At 52.0% G+C, this 23347-nt stretch overlaps 1 protein-coding gene across 3 annotated transcripts; it reads right to left on the reverse strand.

The window, feature by feature from the left end:
* Nucleotides 1–10751: 10751 nt before the first annotated feature.
* FKBP8 (FKBP prolyl isomerase 8) lies at nt 10752–20986 on the reverse strand. 3 transcript variants are annotated; one of them, XM_070373348.1, is made up of 9 exons: nt 20887–20986; nt 19223–19533; nt 16127–16296; nt 15918–16006; nt 15399–15616; nt 14408–14580; nt 12323–12400; nt 11707–11838; nt 10752–11272 (listed from the first exon to the last, which is right to left on the reverse strand). In XM_070373348.1, exons 2-9 carry the CDS (start codon nt 19506–19508, stop codon nt 11186–11188), a joined length of 1233 nt encoding a protein of 410 aa, XP_070229449.1. In that variant the 5' UTR covers nt 19509–19533; nt 20887–20986; the 3' UTR covers nt 10752–11185. The 3 variants fall into 3 exon arrangements, with proteins under 3 accessions (XP_070229449.1, XP_070229447.1, XP_070229448.1); XM_070373346.1 differs by having other exon boundaries at nt 15399–15619; XM_070373347.1 differs by having other exon boundaries at nt 15399–15619; nt 20783–20921.
* Between the last annotated feature and the right edge of the window lie 2361 nt (nt 20987–23347).

Genomic DNA, 23347 nt, shown 5'->3' on the forward strand with positions numbered 1-23347 from the left:
TAAAATTAACCCATTTAAAGTGTACAATTTTTTTAATACCAAATTCAGACTTAAACTGAAAAAAGTAGGGAAAACCACTAGACCATTCAGGTATGACCTAAATCAAATCCCTTATGATTATAGAGTGTAAGTGAGAAATAGATTTAAGGGACTAGATCTGGTAACAGAGTGCCTGATGAACTATGGATGGAAGTTCACGACATTGTACAGGAGACACGGATCAAGACCATTCCCAAGAAAAAGAAATGCAAAAAAGCAAAATGGCTGTCTGAGGAGGCCTTACAAATAGCTGTGAAAAGAAGAGAAGCAAAAAGCAACGGAAAAAAGGAAAGATATACCCATTTGAATGCAGAGTTCCAAAGAATAGCAAGGAGAGATAAGAAAGCCTTCTTCAATGATCAGTGCAAAGAAATACAGGAAAACAATAGAATGGGAAAGATTAAAGATCTCTTCAAGAAAAATAAGAGATACCAAGGGAACATTTCATGCAAAGATGGGCTCAATGAAGGGCATAAATGGTATGGACCTAACAGAAGCAGAAGATATTAAGAAGAGGTGGCAAGAATACACAGAAGAACTGTACAAAAAACATCTTCACAAGCCAGATAACCACAATGATGTGATCACCCACCTAGAGCCAGACATCCTGGAATGCTAAGTCAAGTGGGCCTTAGGAAGAATCACTATGAACAAGCTAGTGGAGGTGATGGAATTCCAATTGAGCTATTTCAAATCCTGGAAGATGATGCTGTGAAAGTGCTGCAGTCAATATGCCAGCAAATTTGGAATACTCAGCAGTGGCCACAGGACTAGAAAAGGTCAGTTTTCATTCCAATCACAAAGAAAGGCAATGCCAAAGAATGCACAAACTACCGCACAATTGCACTCATCTCACATGCTAGCAAAGTAATGCTCAAAATTCTCCAAGCCAGGCTTCAGCAATACGTGAACCGTGACCTTCCAGATGTTCAAGCTGGTTTTGGAAAAGGCAGAAGAACCAGAGATCAAATTGCCAACATCTGCTGGATCATCGAAAAAGCAAAAGAATTCCAGAAAAACTTCTATTTCTGCTTTATTGATTATGCCAAAGGCTTTGACTGTGTAAATCACAATAAACTGTGGAAAATTCTGAAAGAGATGGGTATACCAGACCGCCAGACCTGCCTCTTGAGAAATCTGTATGCAGGTCAGGAAGCAACAGTTAGAACTGGACGTGGAACAACAGACTGGTTCCAGATTGGGAAAGGAGTACATCAAGGCTGCATATTGTCACCCTGCTTATTTAACTTATATGCAGAATACATCATGCAAAATGCTGGACTGGATGAAGCACAAGCTGGAATCAAGATTGCTGGGAGAAATATCAATATCCTCAGATACGCAGATGACACCACCCTTTTAGCAGAAAGTGAAGAAGAACTAAAGAGACTCTTGATGAAAATGAAAGAGGAGAGTGAAAAAGTTGGCTTAAAACTCAACACTCAGAAAACTAAAGTCATGGCACCTGGTCCCATCACTTCATGGCAAATAGATGGGAAAACAGTGGCAGACTTTATTTTTAGGGGCTCCAAAATCACTGCAGATGGTGACTGCAGCCATGAAATTAAAAGATGCTTACTCCTTGGAAGGAAAGTTATGACCAACCTAGACAGCATATTCAAAAGCAGAGACATTACCTTGCCAACACAGGTCCACCTAGTCAAAGCTATGGTTTTTCCAGTAATCATGTATGGATGTGAGAGTTGGACTATAAAGAAAGGTGAGCCCCGAAGAATTGATGCTTTCGAACTGTGGTGATGGCAAAGACTCTTGAGAGTCCCTTGGACTGCAAGGAGATCCAACCAGTCCATCCTAAAGGAAATCAGTTCTGCATATCCACTGGAAGGACTGATGCTGAAGCTCCAATACTTTGGCCACCTGATGCAAAGAGCTGACTCATTGGAAAAGACACTGATGCTGGGCAAGATTGAAGGCAGGAGGAGCAGGGGACAACAGAGGATGAGATGGTTGGATGGCATCACTGACCCAATGGACATGAGTTTGAGTAAACTCCAGGAGTTGGTGATGGACGGGGAAGCCTGGGGTGATGCAGTCCATGGGGTCACAAAGAGTTGGACTCAACTGAGCGACTGAACTGAACTGAGTGGCTGCACAGCAGTGTGAATGTACTAGATGGCATAGTATTGTACACTTTCAGTTCAGTTCAGTCGCTCAGTTGAGTGCAACTCTTTGTGACCCCATGGACTGCATCACCCCAGGCTTCCCCGTCCATCACCAACTCCCAGAGTTTACTCAAACTCATGTCCATTGGGTCAGTGATGCCATCCAACCATCTCATCCTCTGTCATCCCCTTTTCCTCCCGCCTTCAATCTTTCCCAGCATCAGGGTCAGTTCTTTGCATTAGGTGGCCAAAGTATTGGAGTTTCAGCTTCAGCATCAGTCCTTCCAATGAATATTCAGAACTGATTTCCTTTAGGATGGACTGGTTGGATCTCCTTGCAGTCCAAGGAACTCTTAAGAGTCTTCGCCAACACCACAGTTCGAAAGCATCAATTCTTGGGCACTCACCTTTCTTTATAGTCCAACTCTCACATCCATACATGACTACTGGAAAAACCATAGCTTTGACTAGGTGGACTTGTGTTGGCAAAGTAGTGTCTCTGCTTTTTAATATGCTGTCTAGGCTGATCATAGATTTCCTTCCAAGGAGCAAGCATCTTTTAGTTTCATGGCTGTGGGTACTGTCTCCAGTGATTTTGGAGCCCCAAAAAATAACTTCTGTCACTGTTCCCATTGTCTCCCCATCTATTGCCCTGAAGTGGTGGAACCAGATACCATGATTTTACTTTTCTGAATGTTGAGTTTTAAGCCAACTTTTTCATTTTCATCAAGAGGCTCTTTAGTTCTTCTTCACTTTCTGCCATAAGAGTGGTATCATCTGCATATCTGAGGTTATTGATATTTCTCCTGGCAATCTTGATTTCAGCTTGTGCTTCATCCAACCCAGCATTTCGCATATGTACTCTGCATATAAGTTAAATAAGCAGGGTGACAATATGCAGCCTTGATGTACTCCTTTCCCAATTTGGAACCAGTCTGTTGTTCCACGTCCAGTTCTAACTGTTGCTTCCTGACCTGCATACAGATTTCTCAGGAGGGAGGTCAGGCAGTCTGGTATTCCCATCTCTTGAAGAATTTTGCACAGTTTATTGTGATCCACACAGTCAAAATCTTTGGCATAGTCAATAAAACAGAATTAGATGTTTTTCTGGAACTCTCTTGCTTTTTCGATGATCCAACAGATGTTGGCAACTTGATCTCTGGTTCCTCTGCCTTTTCTAAATCCAGCTTGAACATCTGGAAGTTCTCGGGTCACATACTGTTGAATCCTGGCTTGGAGAATTTTGAGCATTACTTTGCTAGCATGTGAGATGAGTGCAATTGTGTAGTAGTTTGAATATTCTTTGGCATTGCCTTTCTTTGGGATTCGAATGAGAAGCAACCTTTTCCAGCCCTATGGCCACTGCTGGGTTTTCCAAATTTGCTGGTATATCGAGTGCAGCACTTTCACAGCATCATCTTTTAGGATTTGAAATAGCTCAACTGGAATTCCATCACCTCCACTAGCTTTGTTTGTGGTCATGCTTCCTAAGGCCCCCTTGACTTAGCATTCCAGGATGTCTGGCTCTAGGTGAGTGATCACATCATTGTGGTTATCTGGGATGTTTTATGTATAGTTCTGTGTATTCATACTGTGTATGAATACTGCTACAGGGATTCCAACTCCAGCCTGTCTGAGTTCAGGGCTGAAGTTATGGGATCCTCCACCCTTCATCTGGGGTCAGTTCATAATTTTAAAATATACAATTTAAAAATATACAATTCTGTGTCATTAACGATAATTCACATTGTTATACAACCATCACCATTGTTCATTTCCAAAATTTTTTCCATCATCACTGATCAGACATGCTGACAAGTTTGCCCACTGCTGTGCCCAAGTGTTAATCTGGAGGCTAGGCCAGGTAAATATAGGAGCAGGCCAGGGCTGCACTGCCCCTAAGAAGGGCCACATAAGGTCAGGAAGGGCAACTGAGAAGCAGGTGGTCTGGAGTTAGAGGATGGAGAGCGACAGCCAGCCAGACTGCTGAACAGAGTGAAATATGGGAGGAGCCAGCTCTGAGTGCTGACCAGCTTGTGTGTGCCATTAGGAAAGACACTTCCCCTCCTGGAGCTGAAAGTGGTTTCAGCTGAGAAACAGACAACAGCACTAATACCGCCCACCCCACGATGAGCGCTTACAATGCACCAGGCTCTGTCGCAGTGACACTCACCACTGCCCTTTGGGGTGGATACTGTGGTTTGGTCCCATTTGCCAGATGGGAAACTGAGGGCTTAGCGAAGTTAAAAAGAATTAAGAACACTGCAACTATGGGCTATGCTGCTTGGCAATAATTATTTCTCCATTTTACACTGAATGCCCCAGTGTCTCCCAAGAGGACCCTGGAAACAATAATGGAGGAAATCATCAGGCATTGGCATGCTCTCCAAAAGCCTCTAAGAACTAGGTCACCCAAAAAATTGGAAGCCAGTTGATTACCTTGGGGTGGTCTCTCAACATATAGTCCATGAAGCAAGCCCATTGGAAATGTTCTAGTTCTGTGATGGAAACAATGACCCTGGCCTGACCCTCACCCTATGGGACCTGGGATGTGTCTTGCCCTCTCTTTTCCTCACTTTGCTCATCCATAAAAGAGGGACAATAACAGCATTTACCCAAGAGCCTAGGCCTAGACCAAAGAAGATGCCATTATCATGGGGATCATTATTAATGGTTTTACAAGAGTTTAATCTACATAATCCCTTTCCTTTAGACATCTATGTTGTTTGCAGTTCATGGAATTTTAAGCCACACTGGGAGGAACCCCACTATTCATTAGCTGGCAACTGCTAATATATATATTAGTTAGCTATTGCTGCCTATTGCGGCATGACAAAGTGGCTTAATAAAGGAGCAGTTATTATTTCATAGTTTCTGAGTGCTAAGTCTGGTATGTTTTAACTGGTTCTCTGCTCAGGGGCCCATGAGGCTGTAGTCAAGATGTTGGGTGGGCTATGTCCTCACCCAGAAGCTCACCTGAAGAAGGCTCTGTGTCCGAGCTCCTTCAGCCTGTTGGTAGAACTCATTTTTTGGTGGTTGTAAGACTGAGGTCCCTACTTCCTTGCTGTCACTGGGGGGCAATCTCAGGCACTGGCCACGTGGCCCCCTCCATCTCAGTAATAGAAACCTCCCTTGTGTTGAATCCCTCTGACTTCCTCTTCTATAGCCAGCAGGGTTGGGCCTACCCAGATTATCCCCATATCTTAAGGTCAACCGTGCCCAGTGACAACACAATCATGGGATCGAGATACACTGCATTCCCCATCCAGGGATGATGCAGGATGAGAAATCTCAGGAACGCCTTAAAATTTCTGCAACACACAGCCCTGAGAGACGCATTGCTGCACATCTGTCCCACAGCTTCCTGAAAGTTGAGTTGCTAGGTCAGAGCAAGTGGACCTTGGGGATTTTGAAGCAAACAGTTTTGCAACAGAAGGAACAGGAAGATCCCTGAGAACTCTGTTTGGAGCTGGCCCCTGTGCATGGTGGGGTGGCCAGCAAGCAGTCTGCTCCACCACTCTCTTAGCTGGCCACCTCAGAGCCAGCAAGTCCCCCTTCGGGGGCCTCAGAGCTTATTTGTGCAATAGGGAGACTCACATCTCTTCTCGGGATGAGGCCAAAGACACCTGCTGTCAGGAATCCCTAAGACCATTGTCAGGTTTGGTAATTCACTAGGACACACAGAACTCAGAAAAGCTCTTATATTCATGGCTGTGTTGATCACAGTGAAAGGATACAGTCTAGGATCAGCAAAGGAAAAGGATGCAGAAGGCAGAAGCCAAGAGAAACCAGGCACAAGCTTCTGGTTGCATACAGCACTTAATTCTCCCAGCAACGATCGTGACAGCACACACAGAATACGGCCATCCAGGGAAGCACACTCAAGCCTTGTCCACGGTTTTTGTGGAGGAGGAGCGGTCAGTCATGTAAATATGGCCGATCACCCATCCAGAGACTGAGCTGATACCATGTGACCAAAAGCCCCTACCCTATTTTTCTCCCTTTTTTTTTTGGGGGGGGGCGGGGCGGGGGCAGATGGCATGTGAGATCTTAGTTCCCTGACCAGGAAGTGAACCTGTGTCCTTCGGATTGGAAGTGCGGTGTCTTAACCACTGAACCATCAGGGAAGTCCCCCCCACCCTAAATCATATTGTTATTGTGGACTATTTGGCATGGCCCATGGCAACAAAGGTTCGTCTAGTCAAGGCTATGGTTTTTCCTGTGGTCATGTGTGATGTGAGAGTTGGACTGTGAAGAAGGCTGAGCGCCAAAGAATTGATGCTTTTGAACTGTGGTGTTGGAGAAGACTCTTGAGAGTCCCTTGGACTGCAAGGAGATCCAACCAGTCCATTCTGAAGAAGATCAGATCAGATCAGATTAGTCGCTCAGTCGTGTCCGACTCTTTGCAACCCCATGAATTGCAGCACGCCAGGCCTCCCTGTCCATCACCAACTCCCGGAGTTCACTCAGACTCACGTCCATCGAGTCGGTGATGCCATCCAGCCATCTCATCCTCTATCGTCCCCTTCTCCTCCTGCCCCCAATCCCTCCCAGCATCAGAGTCTTTTCCAGTGAGTCAACTCTTCTCATGAGGTGGCCAAAGTACTGGAGTTTGAGCTTTAGCATCATTCCTTCCAAAGAAATCCCAGGGCTGATCTCCTTCAGAATGGACTGGGATTTCTTTGGAAGGAATGATGCTAAAACTGAAACTCCAGTACTTTGGCCACCTCATGTGAAGAGTTGACTCATTGGAAAAGACTCTGATGCTGGGAGGGATTGGGGGCAGGAGGAGAAGGGGACGACAGAGGATGAGATGGCTGGATGGCATCACTGACTCGATGGACGTGGGTCTGGGTGAACTCCAGGAATTGGTGATGGACAGGGAGGCCTGGCCTGCTGCGATTCATGGGGTTGCAAAGAGTCGGACATGCCTGAGCGACTGAACTGAACTGAACTGATGGCCTCAGGTAAACTGATACTCTTATCAGTCAGGACATTCCAAGAGTCTAGAAGTGACCTCTCAGGTGCCAGTCAAGGGCCAGTCCTTTAAATGTGCAGGGTTTGCACAACCCACGCCTTTAGTTTCTTCTTTACTGCTCTACAGATGGGGTTCTAAGAGCCCTCATGGCTCCAGCAGAGGTACCAGGGAAGGCCTTGATTGGGTCACTGTGGGTCACATGACCACCCAGGAGCCAATCACTGTGGCCAGGCCGCTGGACTGCTCTGATTGGTCAGGCCTGAGATGCGGATCCACCCCTGAAGGCTGGTGGGGCACCAGCCCCATCTGTGTGGTAAGGAGTAAAGGTGAGTTCTACCAGGAGGAGAAATAGAGAACAGGCATTCAAAGCCACTGATGATGCTACACTGGGTGACCCCAGCCAGCACTCAAGTTGTCCTTTAGGGAAGATGTGAGATGGAGGCGTGTAAAGGTCACCCTGTTGAAGTGTTCAGGAGACGTGAGCTTTCACACACAAAGCTCATTCTTCCGTGTTCACTTCCAATTCATGGCCCACCACAAGTCGCACCCCTTGAGGGCAAGGGCCAGGCTGAGTCATCACTCAAGACAGGGTACACAGAAGGCACTCGTATACATTTTGATAAGAAAGAAAATCCATCCATCCAATCTCTGAGCACAGCACACGCTGTCCAGCCAGCACACCTTTGCACATAACCATGCCTGAATCTGGAGCAAGCACCATCTGACACCCGCCACAGGCCTCCTGTATCCTTAGGGTAACCTCATTGCCCCTCTGGCTCCCTACCGCCGCCCTGTTCACACCACTGAGGATGGGATGACCCAGGGGATGGATACACTAAAGTCCCCACCTGGCCCTGGCATTCAAGGCCTTTCTCACCTCTTGGCCTTGACCTGCAGTAAGATGCAGAAACAGCTGCCTGGACTCTGGAGGCAGGCTGACCTGGGCCAAATCCTGCCTGTTACTTCCAGGTAGTGGGACCCTGGGCAGGACCTGTCTCCTCTCTGAGCTTTCATCTGCTCGGCTAATAATGGGCACAACCAGAGTAACCGTGCACAAGAGGGGCAAAGGAAGGAGGCACGACCAGCCTGACTCCATCATCACTAAAAAGCTAGTCTTCAGGACACGTGAAACCTGCCAAGGGGACACAGAAACCCTCAGCATGGAGCAGACTCAGAAAAGACTCACAGGTGTGTGGTCAGGTGCTTTTTCTTAATATTTATTTACTCGGCTGCTCCAGTCTCAGTTGCAGCATGCAGAATCTTTAGTTGTGGTATGCAAACTCTCAGTTGCAGCTTGTGGGATCTAGTTCCCTGACGAGATACAGAACTTGGGCCACTGCATTGGGAATGCAGAGTCTTAGCCACTGGGCCACCAGGGAAGTCCCTCAGTTGCTATTTGACAAAGCTATCATAGTAACTCAGTAGAGGAAACAAAGTCTTCCCCACAGATGTTTCTGCAACAGCTGGACACATGCATGCGTGTTCAGTTGTGCCCAGCTCTTCGCGACCCCGTAGACTGTAGCTGCCAGGCTCCTCTGCCCTGGTATTTTCCAGGCAAGAATACTGGAGTGGGTTGCCATTTCCTACTCCAGGGATTTTCCCCACCCAAGGATCGAACTGGTATCTCTTGCATCTCCTGCATTGGCAGGCAGATTCTTTACTAACTGCACCACTGGGAAGCCCAACTGGATGGCTATTTGGAAAAATTTGAACCTCAACCCCAACCTCACACCACTTAGAAAAGTTAACTCAAAGTGGCTCCTGGATCTCAATGTAAAAGTTAAAGCCATAAGAGGTTTAAAAGAAAACCCAGAAAATCTCTACAGATGGCTCAAAAAGTTTTGACAAAAAGCATGTGGAATGAAGGGGGAAAAAATGACAAATTGGACTGCATTAAAGTTTAAATGTCTGTTCTTTGAATGAACAGAAAATGAAAAGTAAGGAACTGCCCTGAGGGCCCAGTGGTTAAAAACTGCCATGCTCCCAGTGCAGGGGACTTAGGTTCAATCCCTGGTCAGGGAATTAGATCCCACATGCCACAACCCACAGTTAGCATCCCACAACCAAGAGATCCTACATGCTGCGCCTAAGACCTGGTGCAGCCAAATGAATAAATGATAAGAAAATGAAAAGTGAGACACAAGGTGGGAAATATATTCACAACACACCTGACGAAAGACTTGCCCCAAGTATATGATGATGAAACGGGCACAGAACAAGGCTGCTGCGGGTCCACGGTGGACGGACGCCAGTGCTGCACAGCCAGCACTCAGGAGCGACAGCAGTTGACACCCCTCACAGCCAGGCCACAAAGTCGCCCCAGCCAGCCCATAGTCCATCTGGCCACCCCCTCTCAGGCCACCTTCCCAGCCTGAAACCACAGAGACCGAGCAGAGAGGGGGCATCCTGCCTGAGATGCAGGCCTCCTAGGCCTGGCCAACCCACGGCCCCCACCCCAGAGCCTCCCACGGAACCCCGTTCCCGTCAGAGGCCAAGGCAGAAACCCAAGGGGATTGAATGGTGCAGAGTAGGATCAGTTCCAAGCCATGGCCAGATGTGCCCTCAGCGTAATCCAGGTGGCCCCAAGAGGGCCTGGAGCAAGCAGGGCAAAGATCAAGTCTCAAGGCCTGACGGCCACTTTCAGCTGGGTGGCTGTGGCCAGTGGCTTCTCCTCCTGGACTGTAAGGGGGTGTGCGCTAAGTCGCTGCATTCACGTCCAACTCTGTGATCCTATGGCCTGTAGCCCACTGGGCTCCTCTGTCCATGGGGTTCTCTAAGCAAGAATACTTGAGTGGGTTACCATTTCCTCCTCCTGAGAATCTTCTGAACCCAGGGATCAAACCTGCTTCTTTCACACCTCCTGCATTGGCAGGTAGGTTCTTTACCACTAGCGCCACCTGGGAAGCACTAGTAAGGGGGTGGGCATGAGCCAAACACTTGTGTGGTCTACCTCAGAGATCTCCTTCCCTGGAGGCAGGCTAAAGCAGCAAGCAGGAACTCAGGTTGATAAAGGTGCCAAACACTGGCTTTGGCTATCCTGGTTGGGACGGTGGGCAGCGTTTTGGGGTGAAGCTCCTATAGCCCTGGGTTGTCAGGAAGAGATGAGACGCAGCTCCTGGAGTCAACCCCACCCCTCCCCAGAGGCCCTGTAGGGTCCGGCTCTGCTGAGCACCCACCTTTATCACCTTTGAACACACCGGGTTCCATCCTGCTCCAGGGCCTTTACACCGGCTATGCTGCTGCCCAGATACAGGTCTGTCTGCTTGCTGCACGGCCAGACCTCTGCGGTCACTGCGGGCTCAGCACAGTCCCCAGTGAGGTCCCATCAGGGTCCCCCATTGCAGACGAGGCGGCAGAATTGAGAGGTGGGGCAAGGAGCACACCTAGCGGTGAACTCCGGAGTCTGACCAGGCACCCTGAGCACAAGGCCCCGCTAGGCCAGGTCTGTTTCCCACTCGGCACAGAGGGTCTGCTGTGGCCTGGGAGCAGACGGGCCCCCTCTAGTCCCGGCTTGGCCACATCCACTGTCCTCTGTGACCCTGGACGTGGCACAAAAGGCCTCTGGCTCAGCCCCAAGTGACGCTAAAAGAAGGTTCCAGAACGAGCAGGGAGCGGGGTGGGAGGCTTTTATTTCACTGTGTGTGGGTGGAGGGGGCCTGGAGAGAGGGCAGCAGGCAGGGCAGGAGGGGCTGGAGGGTGGAAAGGGGCTGGGCAGGGGGAGGGCTGCCCCCAGGCCTGTTGGGAAGAGGATACTGGGACTGATCCCTGCTGGGACCTCACCCCGGGGGTGGGGTGGGAATCGGGTCTGGAGCAATGAGGGCCCCCTTGCTCCGGGCTGGATGTGAGGTCAGGGCCCTGCCTTGCTTTCCTCCAATAGGGCTCAGTCCCTCCTGCTCGCGGGGCCATGTGACCCCCAAACCTCACTGCCCCCGCCCCAGAGGAGGGGGCTAGGCCAGTTAGGGCAGTGGACAGGGAGCCTGGGGGTGTTAGGGAGCACAGGGTGGGGGTCCACGGTGAGTGGAGGGGATGGTGGCCACCTGGGCGGTCAGTTCCTGGCAGCAATGACCACAGAGAGAGCCACGCCCCCCAAGGCGACAGCAGTTGCCCCAAACAGCCACTTCCATGGGATGGACTGTGGATAAAGGAGAGGGAGAAGAAGGCTAGACAGTGGTCAAGACAGATGGCTTGCACCTCAGCTAAAAACTACGGTCCCAACGGGCCTCCCAGGAAACCACTGCCTGAAAATGCCTTGCCTGCCTCTTGGAAAACTCTTACACCTGCATCAAAACTCAAGCCAAGTCTCCCCTCCTCTGGTACACCTCCCCTTCCCCTCTGAAGGGAGCCAGCACTCCTCTGCCCGAGCCCTCCTGATTGTGTTGTATCTTCTGCTCTGGCTCTGATCACACAGTGCTGGGGATTCTCTGTGTCCATGTCCCAAGCATGATCCAGCATGACCCAGTTCAGGAAGACACTGATGTTGCAAAATGAAGAAACTCCCTCTGCATGGTGTACCCTGCACACAGCCCTCCTCTGGGAGCTTCCCTGTGCCTGCCCGCCCCTGCTCACCCAGGCACCCTTGCCAGGACACTTGGCAGGCAGCCGGCTGGGGTTGCCCAGCATCTTCCGGTACAGGGCGGTCTCCGTGCTCCTCTGGGCCGCATGCTTCTTCACCAGCTTCGAGAGCTCTGCGTGGATCGTCTGTGAGAGAGGGGTGTTTGTGAGAGCAGGGGCAACCACTGCTGCTAGCAGCCTGCCTCCCTGGGGTCCGGGGCTCGTTGAGGCTGGAACCACTGGGACGTGGGAGCTGTCTACTACTCTCCAAGCATTAGCAAAGTGGGGGGTGCTGTCTGCATCCTCCGAGGAAGCCAGAAGATGAGGTGCAGCAAGGGTGGCCAGAAGAAGGTTTCCGAGAAGAAATATTCTGAGAAAGAAGCTGAAAACACTGACACTGGCCAGGCTGGCAGTGCCCTTGACCTCTGGAACCCCTGCTGAGGGTGAGAGCCCAGACTGGAAAAGGGTCTCAGCAGGGAGGCTGGGGCCCTTCAGTCACGTACCCCCTGCTACTGCCCAGATAGAAACTCTATAGGGGAGAGCCACAGCAAGAAAGATAAGGGGCAGACCACAAGAGGAACTTACCGACAGGTCAGCATGGCAAGTCTCAGGGTGCCCCCATTCTGCTCACCTTGTTGGAAGGTTCCAGCTTCAGGGCTGCTCTCAAGATGGGGATGGCCTCACTATACTCGCCTTGCTGGGCCAGCACCTGCGGGAGCAAGTGGGGAGTTATCACTTGGACCCAAGCTGGGCCACCTTCTCCTTCAAGAGACCCAGCCCTGCCAGGCTCTCGGTCATCTGACTAGTTCCAAATCTATCTCCAGCAACTGCCCCAGGGCTCCAGTCACCCGTACACTGCTCCCCGGAGCCCTCAACTACCTGAGCGGCCCGCCAGGCTCGGTGCCCCTTCCCATGAATGTTGGTTTCACCGTGGGCAAGCACCCAGGCACTGCTCTCTCCTCCCTCACCACCTTGGCTGACTCGAGAAGCCAACCGGATGCTGCCAAAGCTTTGGCCACATTGAATGGTTCAGAGCCAGGCGTGTGACTCAAGCCAGCCAATGAGATACAGCCAGAACTATGCTGGGAGCACTGGGAGGCCAGTTGCTTAGTGGAAAGGATGGACACCTGGCACTTTTGGCAGAGCAGGAGGGAGCATCTGGAGAGAGGGGTGTGCCTGAGAAATGAACCCAGCAGGCAGACACAGGTATCTCCACAACACTGCTAACACCTGGATCCAGCTGCGACTGAAGCCAGCTAGGCCTGAAACTTGGCAGTTCCACAAGCCATCGATGCCTTCTGCTTGAATCTGAGTGGGTTTCCATCACCTTCGACCAGCAGACCCAAACAAGTGTGAGGCTACAAGAACAAACAGTCTCATTTCCCACAAGAGGATTCTTTTAAACCCTGAAAAACAGGGACAGAATCTTTTCTCTCCTCACGTTTCTATACCCAGAAAGTACTTTAAAAACGCTGGCTGGCCTGCTCAGTAAAAGTGAAGTCGCTCAGTCGTGTCCAACTCTTTGCAACCCCATGGACTGTAGCCTACTAGGCTCCTCTGTCCGCGGGATTTTCGAGGCAAGAGTACTAGAGTGGGTTGCCCTTTCCTTCTCCAGGTCTCTGACAAACACACTAAGTGACCCAGAATTTGCTTATGCCTAGTTTCCTCAGTTTACTGCTAAGAAATACTGAAGGCACCCCCTCTCCCAGCAGATGAACAGAGATAGAGACAAAAGCAATCAGGTCAGGTCCACTCAGGCCAAGCTCCCCGCCATGCTCCACCTGCACTTACTCAGCACCTACTGTGTGCCTGGCTCTATTTGCAGCACTAGAGATGTAGCAGTGAATGAGACATACAAAGGGCTTCCCAGATGGCCCAATGGTAAAGAATCCCCCTGCAATGCAGGAGCCACAGGAGACGCAGGTTCAATTCCTAGGTCAGGAAGATCCCCTGAAGGAGGGCACGGCAACCCACTCCAGTATTCTTTTGCCTGGAGAATCCCAAGGACAGGGGAGCCTGGTGGGCTATAGTCCATAGGGTCACAAAGAGTCGAACACGACTGAAGCGACTTAGCACGCACGCATATGACATACAAAATCCCCACCTTCTGGGAAGGGAAATGGACAAGAGGTATGACACCTCCCATGCTGACAGTGACACGGGAAACAGGAAGACAGGGCAGAGGGGTTGTAGGGAGGCCTTCCTGAGGAGGTGACATCACAGCAAAGGCTTTAAGGAGATGAGGGAAGGACTCATGGGAGTAAATAGGGTATGGACAGCCCATGCAAAGGCACTGGGGCAGCAGCAGACCTAGCCCAGTAACAACCAAGAGTAGACTGGAAGGTGACGGCAGGGCGAAAGACCAGATGGCTTACAGCCTTGAAGTCCGTGAGAAGAACACAGCTTTTACTGAGGGAAATGGCAGTCACAAAGAGTTATATGCGAGGAACAATTACGGATGGGCCAGGTGGCAGTGCCGGGGAACAGAGGGAACCTAAGACCCAGGGCTCGGCTCAAACATGGCCTCAGTCAAGGAACTGCTGTGACCCAAGCCACATCCGTGCACCTATCTGAACCTCAGTTTTCCCATCTGTACCCCGGGGAACTTGGTTGGCTGATGCTTACGCCCTTCTCAAGTCTGGGGTGGGAGACCAGCCTCACTGCCCTGGGATCGGGAGCCAGCCTGCCCGCTGGGAGCCTGCGAACTGCAGCTCACCTTGCCCTTGCGGAAGAGAGCCTTGATGTTGTCAGGCTGGTGCTCCAGCACGAGGCTGCAGGAGCGCAGCGCTGCACGGTAGTGATCCAGCTTCAGCTGCGAGGCCGCCAGGTTGTTCAGACACTTCACCTTCAGCTGCAGGAGCTGCTCCTCCTCCTCGAATGTCATGTCCACTGAGGGGGACAGCACGCAGCCACAGCTGCTGTGATCATGCCTCCAGCCCTCCCCCCAGCCATCCAGCTGCAGAGGGACTAAGCGACCCAGGCCAGGCCCACTCCTCCGCACCTGGTGGTGGAGGAGACTTAGGGGAAGGGTCTCTGAGTGTCCCAGTGACAGGAGGCAGGGATTTCGAAGCTCCCAATGCCGTGGGATCTCTACCACCTACTCCTTGAGGGGACTCAGGCCTCTCTGGCCTCAGCTTTCCCATCCTAACACAGGCCAAGACCAGCACCATCCTCAGGGCACTCCTGAGGAGTCTACAAAATGGAGCCTAAGTGAACAAGGGCCTGATCACGGGACACGTGGATTGACAATGTCTGCAGTCAACCACATTTTAAACATCTGTCTGCACTCCATAACATTCCACTGACCTGGGATATAAGTCTAGAGATACCTAAGGAGGCTTAGTCACCCAGGTGGCTCAGTGGTTAAGAATCTGCCTGCCAAGCAGGAGATGCAGGTTCGATTCTTGGCTCGGGAAGATCCCCTGGAGAAGGAAATGGCAACCCATTCCAGTATTCTTGCCTAGGAAATTCCATGGACAGAGGAGACTGGTGGGCCACAGTCTATGGGGTCGCAAAAGAGTTGGCCACAACTGAGGGACTAAACCTCCACCACCAGTGATATCTATAGGCTAGGCATAGTTGAACATCTACCCAGATTCTAGAATTTTCTAGAACATTTTGAATCTGGGGCCCTCTGTGGCTTGACGTTTCTAGCACTAGTGGGGATGGCTCTGCAGGGAGGTGCTGGGATTTGACCTGGTGGTCACCTTTGGCACTGGAAGTGATGGCCTTGATGGCGAGGTCGTAGGAGTTGGCAGCCAGCACGAAGTCGGCCCGCTGATAGTGAGCATTGCCACACTCCCGCTTCCGGTTGGCCAGGGCCACACGCTCCTGCCCCGTGAGCATCTCCAGGTCAGGCCCATCCACAGCAGTCTTCAGAGTCACCTCCAAGCACAGGGCCGCATGTGGGGGGATGTATGGGCTCCTGCTGGGGGATGGGGTGGGGATAGCACTCAGACCCAGCGGCCGCCGTGACTGAACCCCCAGGCACACTGGGTTGGCTCAGGAGCGGGCGGGAAAGAGCTGTCACCCCATCCTCAGTAAAACACAAGGAAAGTTAACTATTGCTCCCCTTGAGCTCTGTGACCTGGGGCAGGAGTTCCCCTCCCTGAGCCTCAGACTCCTTTTCTATAAAGTGTGCAGGCAGATGGGATGAGATGGGGGAACAACCTGTCCCACCCACTCCTGTATCCCCACAGGGACCCCTGTAAGCAGCAGGTTCTCACCTGCCCTGGGGGCCATAGCAGTACTTGGAGTCAGCAGTGACCATAGCCGTCTCCCCCACGTCCATGAGCGGGACACTGAGATCCAGGGCCTGGGAGGGTGGGGGGAGCAGAACTAGTGGAGTGGGTCGAGGCGCAGCACAGCAGTGCCTGCACACCCCACCACGACCAGCGCATCCCCCAGCTCACCCCCGCCCCGCCCCTCTTCTCACCTGGATGACGTCGCAGTCGCCCAGGGTGAACACCAGCTCCGGCTCCTCCTGTACCCGCGTGCCATTCTCCAGCGACGTCTGCAGCCGCACAGTGACCACCTGGCCCTTGGTCGGGCGGCTGGAGCCCGGTGGGCCTGGAACCAGCGTCTTCTTCCTCAACAGCCCATTCCCTGCCAAGGAGGGGGAACAAACAGCCTGTCACCAAGCAGCTCAGACGAGTGGCTGCCCCCTGGGCAAACTCTCCCCTCACCGGCAGCTCTGCCTCTCCTGGCGGGGCACAGCACCAGGGCACAAGCTGAGTTTTCAGTGGCCCCTCTCCCACTGACTGGGCAGGTGACACCATGCCTCTGGGCCCCAGTGTCCCTGGCTGGACACTGGGCATGAAAGTATTGATTTGGGGACTGACAATACTGGCCCTGGGATGGGCTCAGTGAATGCTGGCTGGTCTGTTATCTTAAGAAAATCAAGCGGGGGCGGGGGAGGGGACATCCCTGTAGGTCCAGTGGTTAAGAATCCACCTTCCAATGCAGGGTTTGATCCCTGGTTGGGGAGCTAAGATCCTACATGCTGCGGGGCAGCGAAGCCCATGGACTGCCACTGCTGAGCCGGCTCACCACAGCTAGAGAAGCTCACAGTCCACGACAAAGAAGAATCTGTGCACAGCAGTGAAGATCGAGCACAGCCAAAAATTAAGAATGAATAAACGAGGCTTCCCTGGTGGCTCAGTGGTAAAGAATCCACCTGCCAATGCAGGAAATATGGGCTCAATCCCTGATCTGGGAAGATCCCACATGCCACAAAGCAAGTAAGCCCGTGCGCCACAACTATTGAGCCTGTGCTCTAGAGCCCGGGAGCTGTAACTGCTGAAGCCTGTGCTCAGCAACAAGAGAAGCCAGAACAATGAGAAGCCCACACACTAAAACTGGGGAGTAGCCCCTGCTCGCCAAAACTAGAGTAAAGCCAGAGCAGCCATGAAGACCCAGCACAGCCAAAAACAAATTAATTAAAAAGAAAACTTCGGTATAAAAAGAAATCTAGTTAATTGTTAAATTAAAAATAATTTTTAAAAAGAAAATGGAGTTCCCTGGTGGCCTAATGGTTAGGATTCTGCACTTTCACTGCTGGGGCCCAGGTTCAATCCCTCGTCAGGGAACTGAGATCCCACAAGCGGCCAAAAGAAAAGGAGAAGAAGAAAAAACATCTCGGCTCAGTGAGGGCAAAGGGCTGAGAAAAGCCCTCCTGCCTATCACAATCAAGGCAGCAGGGATGCCCAGAAAAGAGACTCTGGAGCGCTACCCTGTCCCCTCTCCTTTGGTTCCAATCTCAGCCCTGAGACATCTGGGTCTCAGTTTACCCAGCCATGAAATGGGGTGGCTGGGGCTTCTCCTGGTGACACCCAGTGAGTAGCCTGCTTGGTTAGTAGAGTACCTGTGATGCCAGGAGTGTGTCCCGACTAAAGCACCACATCACACGGAAAGACCTAAAAGCAAAAGTAACCCCTAGTTCCCCCCTCCAGCCACCAAGGAGACCACTGTGTTCCTCCCCATACCCCAAACAATTTTAGGGATGGCCAGATGGCCACAGCCAACACCTACTGAGTACCAGGCACAAGGCCCCAGACCCTCACAAAGCCACTCAAGGAGCCCCCACAATGATGACACCCACAGTCATTACAACTGCTGGGGTGATAGAGGGCTTATACCTATGGGGCACAAGAGACTGACGTCCTCTGCAGCCACCCACTGCACAAGAAGCACCTGTATTCTGTAAGTCCCCACGTCTGGAAAACACTGCCGTGAGTCTGAGTAGACCCCAGTGTAAAGATAAAGGGCAGGGAGATCTATTCATATTGTGGAATATTCTAGAGTGTTCCAATTTTCTGCAGTGCTCCCACACTTATACCTGCTCCTGCATCCAGTTTCAGAATCACTTATCCAGTGGATGCCGAGGGATCCCGTGTCTTGAGGCTTCTGGACACTAATAGTGGATATATTGGTAGGATCTCAACTAGGCATTCTCTCTTGCCCAGGGAAACTCTGGGTAAATCACAGCTTCTCTCGAGGCCTGTTTCCTTGACTAGAAGCCTGAATTCTGGCCTCAGAGAGCGGCTGGCTCGAATATAAACAAACAGAGCCACCTTCATGCTCATAGAGGGAGCAGGGCAGTCCTTCCCGTCAGTAGAGAAGAACTTCCCAAACTTTAACAGAGCCAAGGGGGCTGTGCAACCTTGGACAAGTGCCTTCCCCTCTCTGAGCCTGTTTCCCTAACTGTCAAACAGGGATATGGTAGGAATTACATCACAGGGTTGCTGTGAGGATAAAATTAGAGGATGCACAGGCCTGGCACGGAACCACTGCTTAGTAAACATCACCTGGTGTTTGTTTTTTTAGGCATACTAAAGTCTGTATCTGTAGTGGAGGTGAAACCAGTCCCAGCTTGGTTTTACTGGTGTCTGTATCGTTGGATCATTAACAGTGATAGCAGCGATGTACCATCATTTGTGTGGACATCAGCATTACTTGGTGTTCTCGGCAGCAGAACTAGCAGTACTGTTTATCTTCCAGAGTTGCTGTGATGGAGTGGAGGTGGAGGGTGCGGCACATATGGGTTCTCCTAGTTTCCCTCTTCCAGGGCTTTTCTCAACACTGAGCACACTACTGAAGACTATGAATGGGATGTTCCACAGATCTATTTGACCTTAGAACACAGTTTTGGGGGGCGTGGGTCAGGCACTGGTCAGACAAATGCCAAGAAGAGGAATGGGGGTTGAGAGCTCTGTGTGGCTCTGAGCAGGTGATTCAGCGTCTCTGAGCCCTGTTAGCAGCTCTGAGAAAGCAAGTCATATGTGTGTGTGTGTGTGTGTGTGTGTGTGTGTGTGACAGAGAGAGAGACAAGAAAAGGGCTTATAAACATGAAGTGTCTCAAGCAATTGCCTGTGGCTAGTGATCACCGTGGTTACCACGTTTTACTTCCAATCTCCTTCAGGACAGAGATGGGGAAACCCGAGGCTAAGGAGAGAAGGCCTAGGCCAAGGTCACTCCCAAACCTGAGCTGTCTGGGCACCATGGGTCAACCCGAGACACCCCTGCTCCTTACCCAGGATGTCCAGCCACTCGTCGGGGGCCGGGGCGGGCTCAGGCTCGGGCTCCATGGCGGCCAGGAACTCTCGGGCCAGGGCCCCGGGCTGCTCAGCCTCCTCCAGTGGGGGCTGCCCCACATCCTCAAGTGGCGGCAGTTCACTCAGGTCCTCCTCTTCCTCCTCCTCGCCCTCAGCGTCTTCCACCCCGTCCAGCACCTCGAAGTCCTCAAGTGGTGGGACCCCAGCAGGTGGCGGAGCAGTGGGCTCAGGGTCTGCAGCAGAGGGCTCAGCACAGGATGCCATGCTGCTGGGGGGATGGGAACTGGCCCTGGTGGGGGGAATGGATGGGGGTAAGAATCCCACCACACCCCTCAAATCTCCTCTGCCTCCATTCCCCACAGTGCCCATCACTTGCTGTGTGACTCAGGGGCTCCAGGCCTTAGTTTCCTCATCTGTACAGTGGGTAGCGTAACAATCCTGGTTTGTTCCAAGGATTTAACAACCCCCTCACCAAACCCTGGCATCAGGTTCAAACAGCGGTAGCTATTATTAGAGTTAATTATTATTTAATCTTTATAAACACCCTGGGAAGTAGAGAACATCCCCTTGCAGAAAAGGAAATTCAGGCCCAGAGTGGCAAAGCCATTTGCCCAAGGTCACAGAGCAAGGCAACCACAGGATGCAGGATTTGGAACCTGGGGCTTTATCTGCCCAGACTGGGTGCTGGGATTTTTTTCTGGGGGACAACCCCGAGATTTTGGGGAGGCTATTTTTAGAGCCCAAGAGAAAAATAAAGTGAATCTTTACCAGGGCTCCCCACCTTCAGTTGTCCCGTCTCCTAAGGGGAGCCTCCCAGAAACCCCAAGGCAAACCACCCCCCAACACCAGGGACCGTGTCCCAAACCATTCCCTAGAGCCCCTTCTCCTCTCCTCAGGCCTTCTGACCACCTTCGAAGTAGCCTGCCCCTTAGAGAAGTGGTCGAGACCCCCACGGCTTCTTCCCTGGACCATCAAGAACTGACTCCCTCCCCTAGGCCCCAAGCTCTGGAGGTGGTAAAGCCGTCATGATAGCCCACAGCATCTCCTCCCTAACTATCACCTGCCTGCTCCTTCCGGGCTCGGGTCCCATTTTCTGAGACCCTCCCAGCCCCAACCCCCACAATCCCCTGCGCTCGCATAAATAGCCCTCCCCCCACCCCAACCACCGCCCCCAGCCCGGGCCAGCTTCCCCCACAGCTGGTCTGTCGCCCCTAAACACTTTGATCTCCCCAGACGCCCCCTTCCCAATCCCATAACACCCTACGCTCTCCAGACGCCCCCTGCCCCAGCCTGGCCCTCCGTCAACCTCCCACCCCAGTCCCCAACGCCCCACGCCTATTTGACGCCACCAGTCTGGGGCTCCCGACCCCCCGCAACCCTCGGGCACCCCTGGCCCTGCACGACTCAGCCGGCAGCGCCCCGACCCGCTGCTCTTGACCCTCCGTGGCCCCCACTCCTGGTCGCCCCCACCAGGTAGCACCCCCTCGGGCACTCCGACCCCCCGCGCCCCCCAGCTCGCCTCCCCCGCGGCCCTTCACCCCGCCTAGCAGTCGCAGCCCCCGCCGCGCCGGGCCCTGGACTAGCCCAGGCCCGGGCAGTGCTTCGGGCCGACGCGGCCCCGCTGGCGCCCCGGGACACGTGCCTCCGGCTCCGGGACCCCAGCCTGGGGTCCTGCGCCCCCCTCCCCGCCCCCAGCCGCGACCGCCGCGCCTCGGGAACCAGGCTCTGGCGCCCAGCCCCGCCCTCACCGCACCCATTGGACGCCGCCGTAGTGAATACAGCGTCCATTGGTCTGCGCGCACATCCGTCTCCGGTACAGGCACCGCCCCCTTCCTGCTTGAATCAGCGGGGCGTTCTTAAAGGGGCAGAGGCCGCCGCACCACCCCCCGAACGGGGGCGGGAGCGGGGGAGAGGGCGAGGGCGGGAGGCGGGGTTAGGGTGGGGGTGCTGTAGATCCTAGTCAGTGCACAGGTCAGCACCGCGCAGCCTGGCCAGACTAACCGCTTGTCTGACATTCGGCTCATCTGCGAAATGGGGATAAACACCTCTTTCGACGCACTCTCACCTTGAGGGATGTTGGGAGGACAGCATTAAATGGTACTTTCTTAAGGAACTCAGGTTTGCGGGTCAGGGCAGTTCTGAGACTGCTGGATAACCCACCATGAATCCCTAGTTACTTCTGTAGATCACAGGCTCCGAGGAAGAGCGACGTGCCCAAGGGCACACGGAACCTTGGTACCCCTCCCCCACCCCACCCCACCCCCACCCCCGGCGCAACGTGGTCTGTCTAATCCCGGGAAGGTTGCCCGGTGCAAACTGGAGGAACTCAATAATGGCTAGGTTAACTGCTGAAAGAGCAGGGCCACTGGGAGGAATCCCGCCTCCCTTCCTCCCCTGCTGGAGTATGATAAGGTGCCCATGGCCCCAAGGAGAAGGTGGCAGCTTTGATTAGAAGGGTTTTCATGGCTCGTGTTTTGAAAGGAGGGGCACTTACTCCTCCTTCACTCTATTTTTTTTTTCTTCCTGGCAGTTACCCCCTTCCAGAATGATCTTGCTAATTCTTTGGCTTCCCCCAACTCTGCTCCATTCTCCAACGAATTTTGCCTGTTTTATCCTTACCACCTTCTTGAATGATGCTTAGGGTCTACGGGAGTTCAATAGATGAATGAGTAACTGAATTAATGAATAAATGAAACGCTGGCTTTTGGAGGTAGCTAAGATTGTGGGAGGTAACTCACTTTTGGAGATAATTTGTCAGATAGGAGCTCTGAGGTCACCTCCTACTGGAAGCCCTCCCTGACCTCCCCAAGGCAAGACTAGGTGTTTTGATTGGTGCAGTCTTGGTATACTTCATTGGTGATTCATTTCTGTCTGTGCCATCAGTTGACTTAAGACCCTCCAAATCTGGGAAGAATATGTTGTCTCATTATTTTAGTCCTGAGACCTACATAGTGATAGCTCAGTCAGTAAAGAATCTGCCTGCAATGCAGGAGACCCAGCTTCGATTCCTGGGTCAGGAAGATTCCCCTGGAGAAGGAAGTGGCAACCCACTCCAGTACTCTTGCCTAGAGAATCCCATGGACAGAGGAGCCTGGCAGGCTACAGTCCATGGTGTCGCAAGAGTCAGACACCACTTAGTAACTAAACCACCACCAAATCTGGGAAGAATATAATGTTTCTCATTGTTTTAGTCCTGAGACCTACATAGTGATAGTGCCTGGCACAAAACAGGGAGAGGTATTCAGGGAAATCATTGTGGAAGGAAGGAAGGCTGGCCAGCCAGAAGAGGTGGTAAGGTAGCAGGATTATGTGAAATTGCCTGGGAAGGAATATCAAATAAACCTTGGGCCAACCCTGGTTCTGAGGGACTTGGACTAATCTCTGCTCATCTCTGAATCTGTTTCATCTGCATAATGGAGTCATTTACCCAACCAGTCCCACCTCTGTTATAGGGGCAGAAGGAACTGTAGCAAACAACAATAATACCAAAACAATTAAAATGAACAAATATAAAGTGATAACATCAATTATGGTAATGTAATAGTGACTGACAGGTGCCACAGAGGCAAACACCTTACGTGTACTTAATCCTCAGGAAATGGCAACCCACTGCGGTATTCTTGCCTGGAAAATCCCATGGACAGAGGAGTCTGGCAGGCTACAGTCCACGGGGTCACAAAGAGTTGGACACTACTGGGCGACTTCACTTTCACTTTAGTGAAATCCTCACATCAGCCTTGTGAGCCAAATACTCTGATATTTGGAAGCCACGTCATTGGCTGTGTATAAAGCTGCAATTGTCATATTCTCCCGGTGAACTGAGCTTTTTATTATTATGACATGCCCCTCTTTATGCTTCTTGCCTTAGAGTGGACTTTGATATAAAAATCACACACCTATTCTCCATTGGTGCATGTTTTAAATGCTCCATTCTCTTCCACCTTTTACCTTCCACCTTTATGTATCCTTGTGTTATTCATGTGCCCCTTGTAAGCAGCAAAGAACTGGGTTTTCCTTTTTGATTTGGTCTGCCCATCTTTGCCTTTTAACTAGGGCATTTGGTCTGTTTACACTTAATGTAATTATAGACATATTTGGACTTA

The sequence above is a fragment of the Bos mutus genome, chromosome 7 (assembly GCF_027580195.1).
Source record: "Bos mutus isolate GX-2022 chromosome 7, NWIPB_WYAK_1.1, whole genome shotgun sequence".
Lineage (NCBI taxonomy): Eukaryota > Metazoa > Chordata > Mammalia > Artiodactyla > Bovidae > Bos > Bos mutus.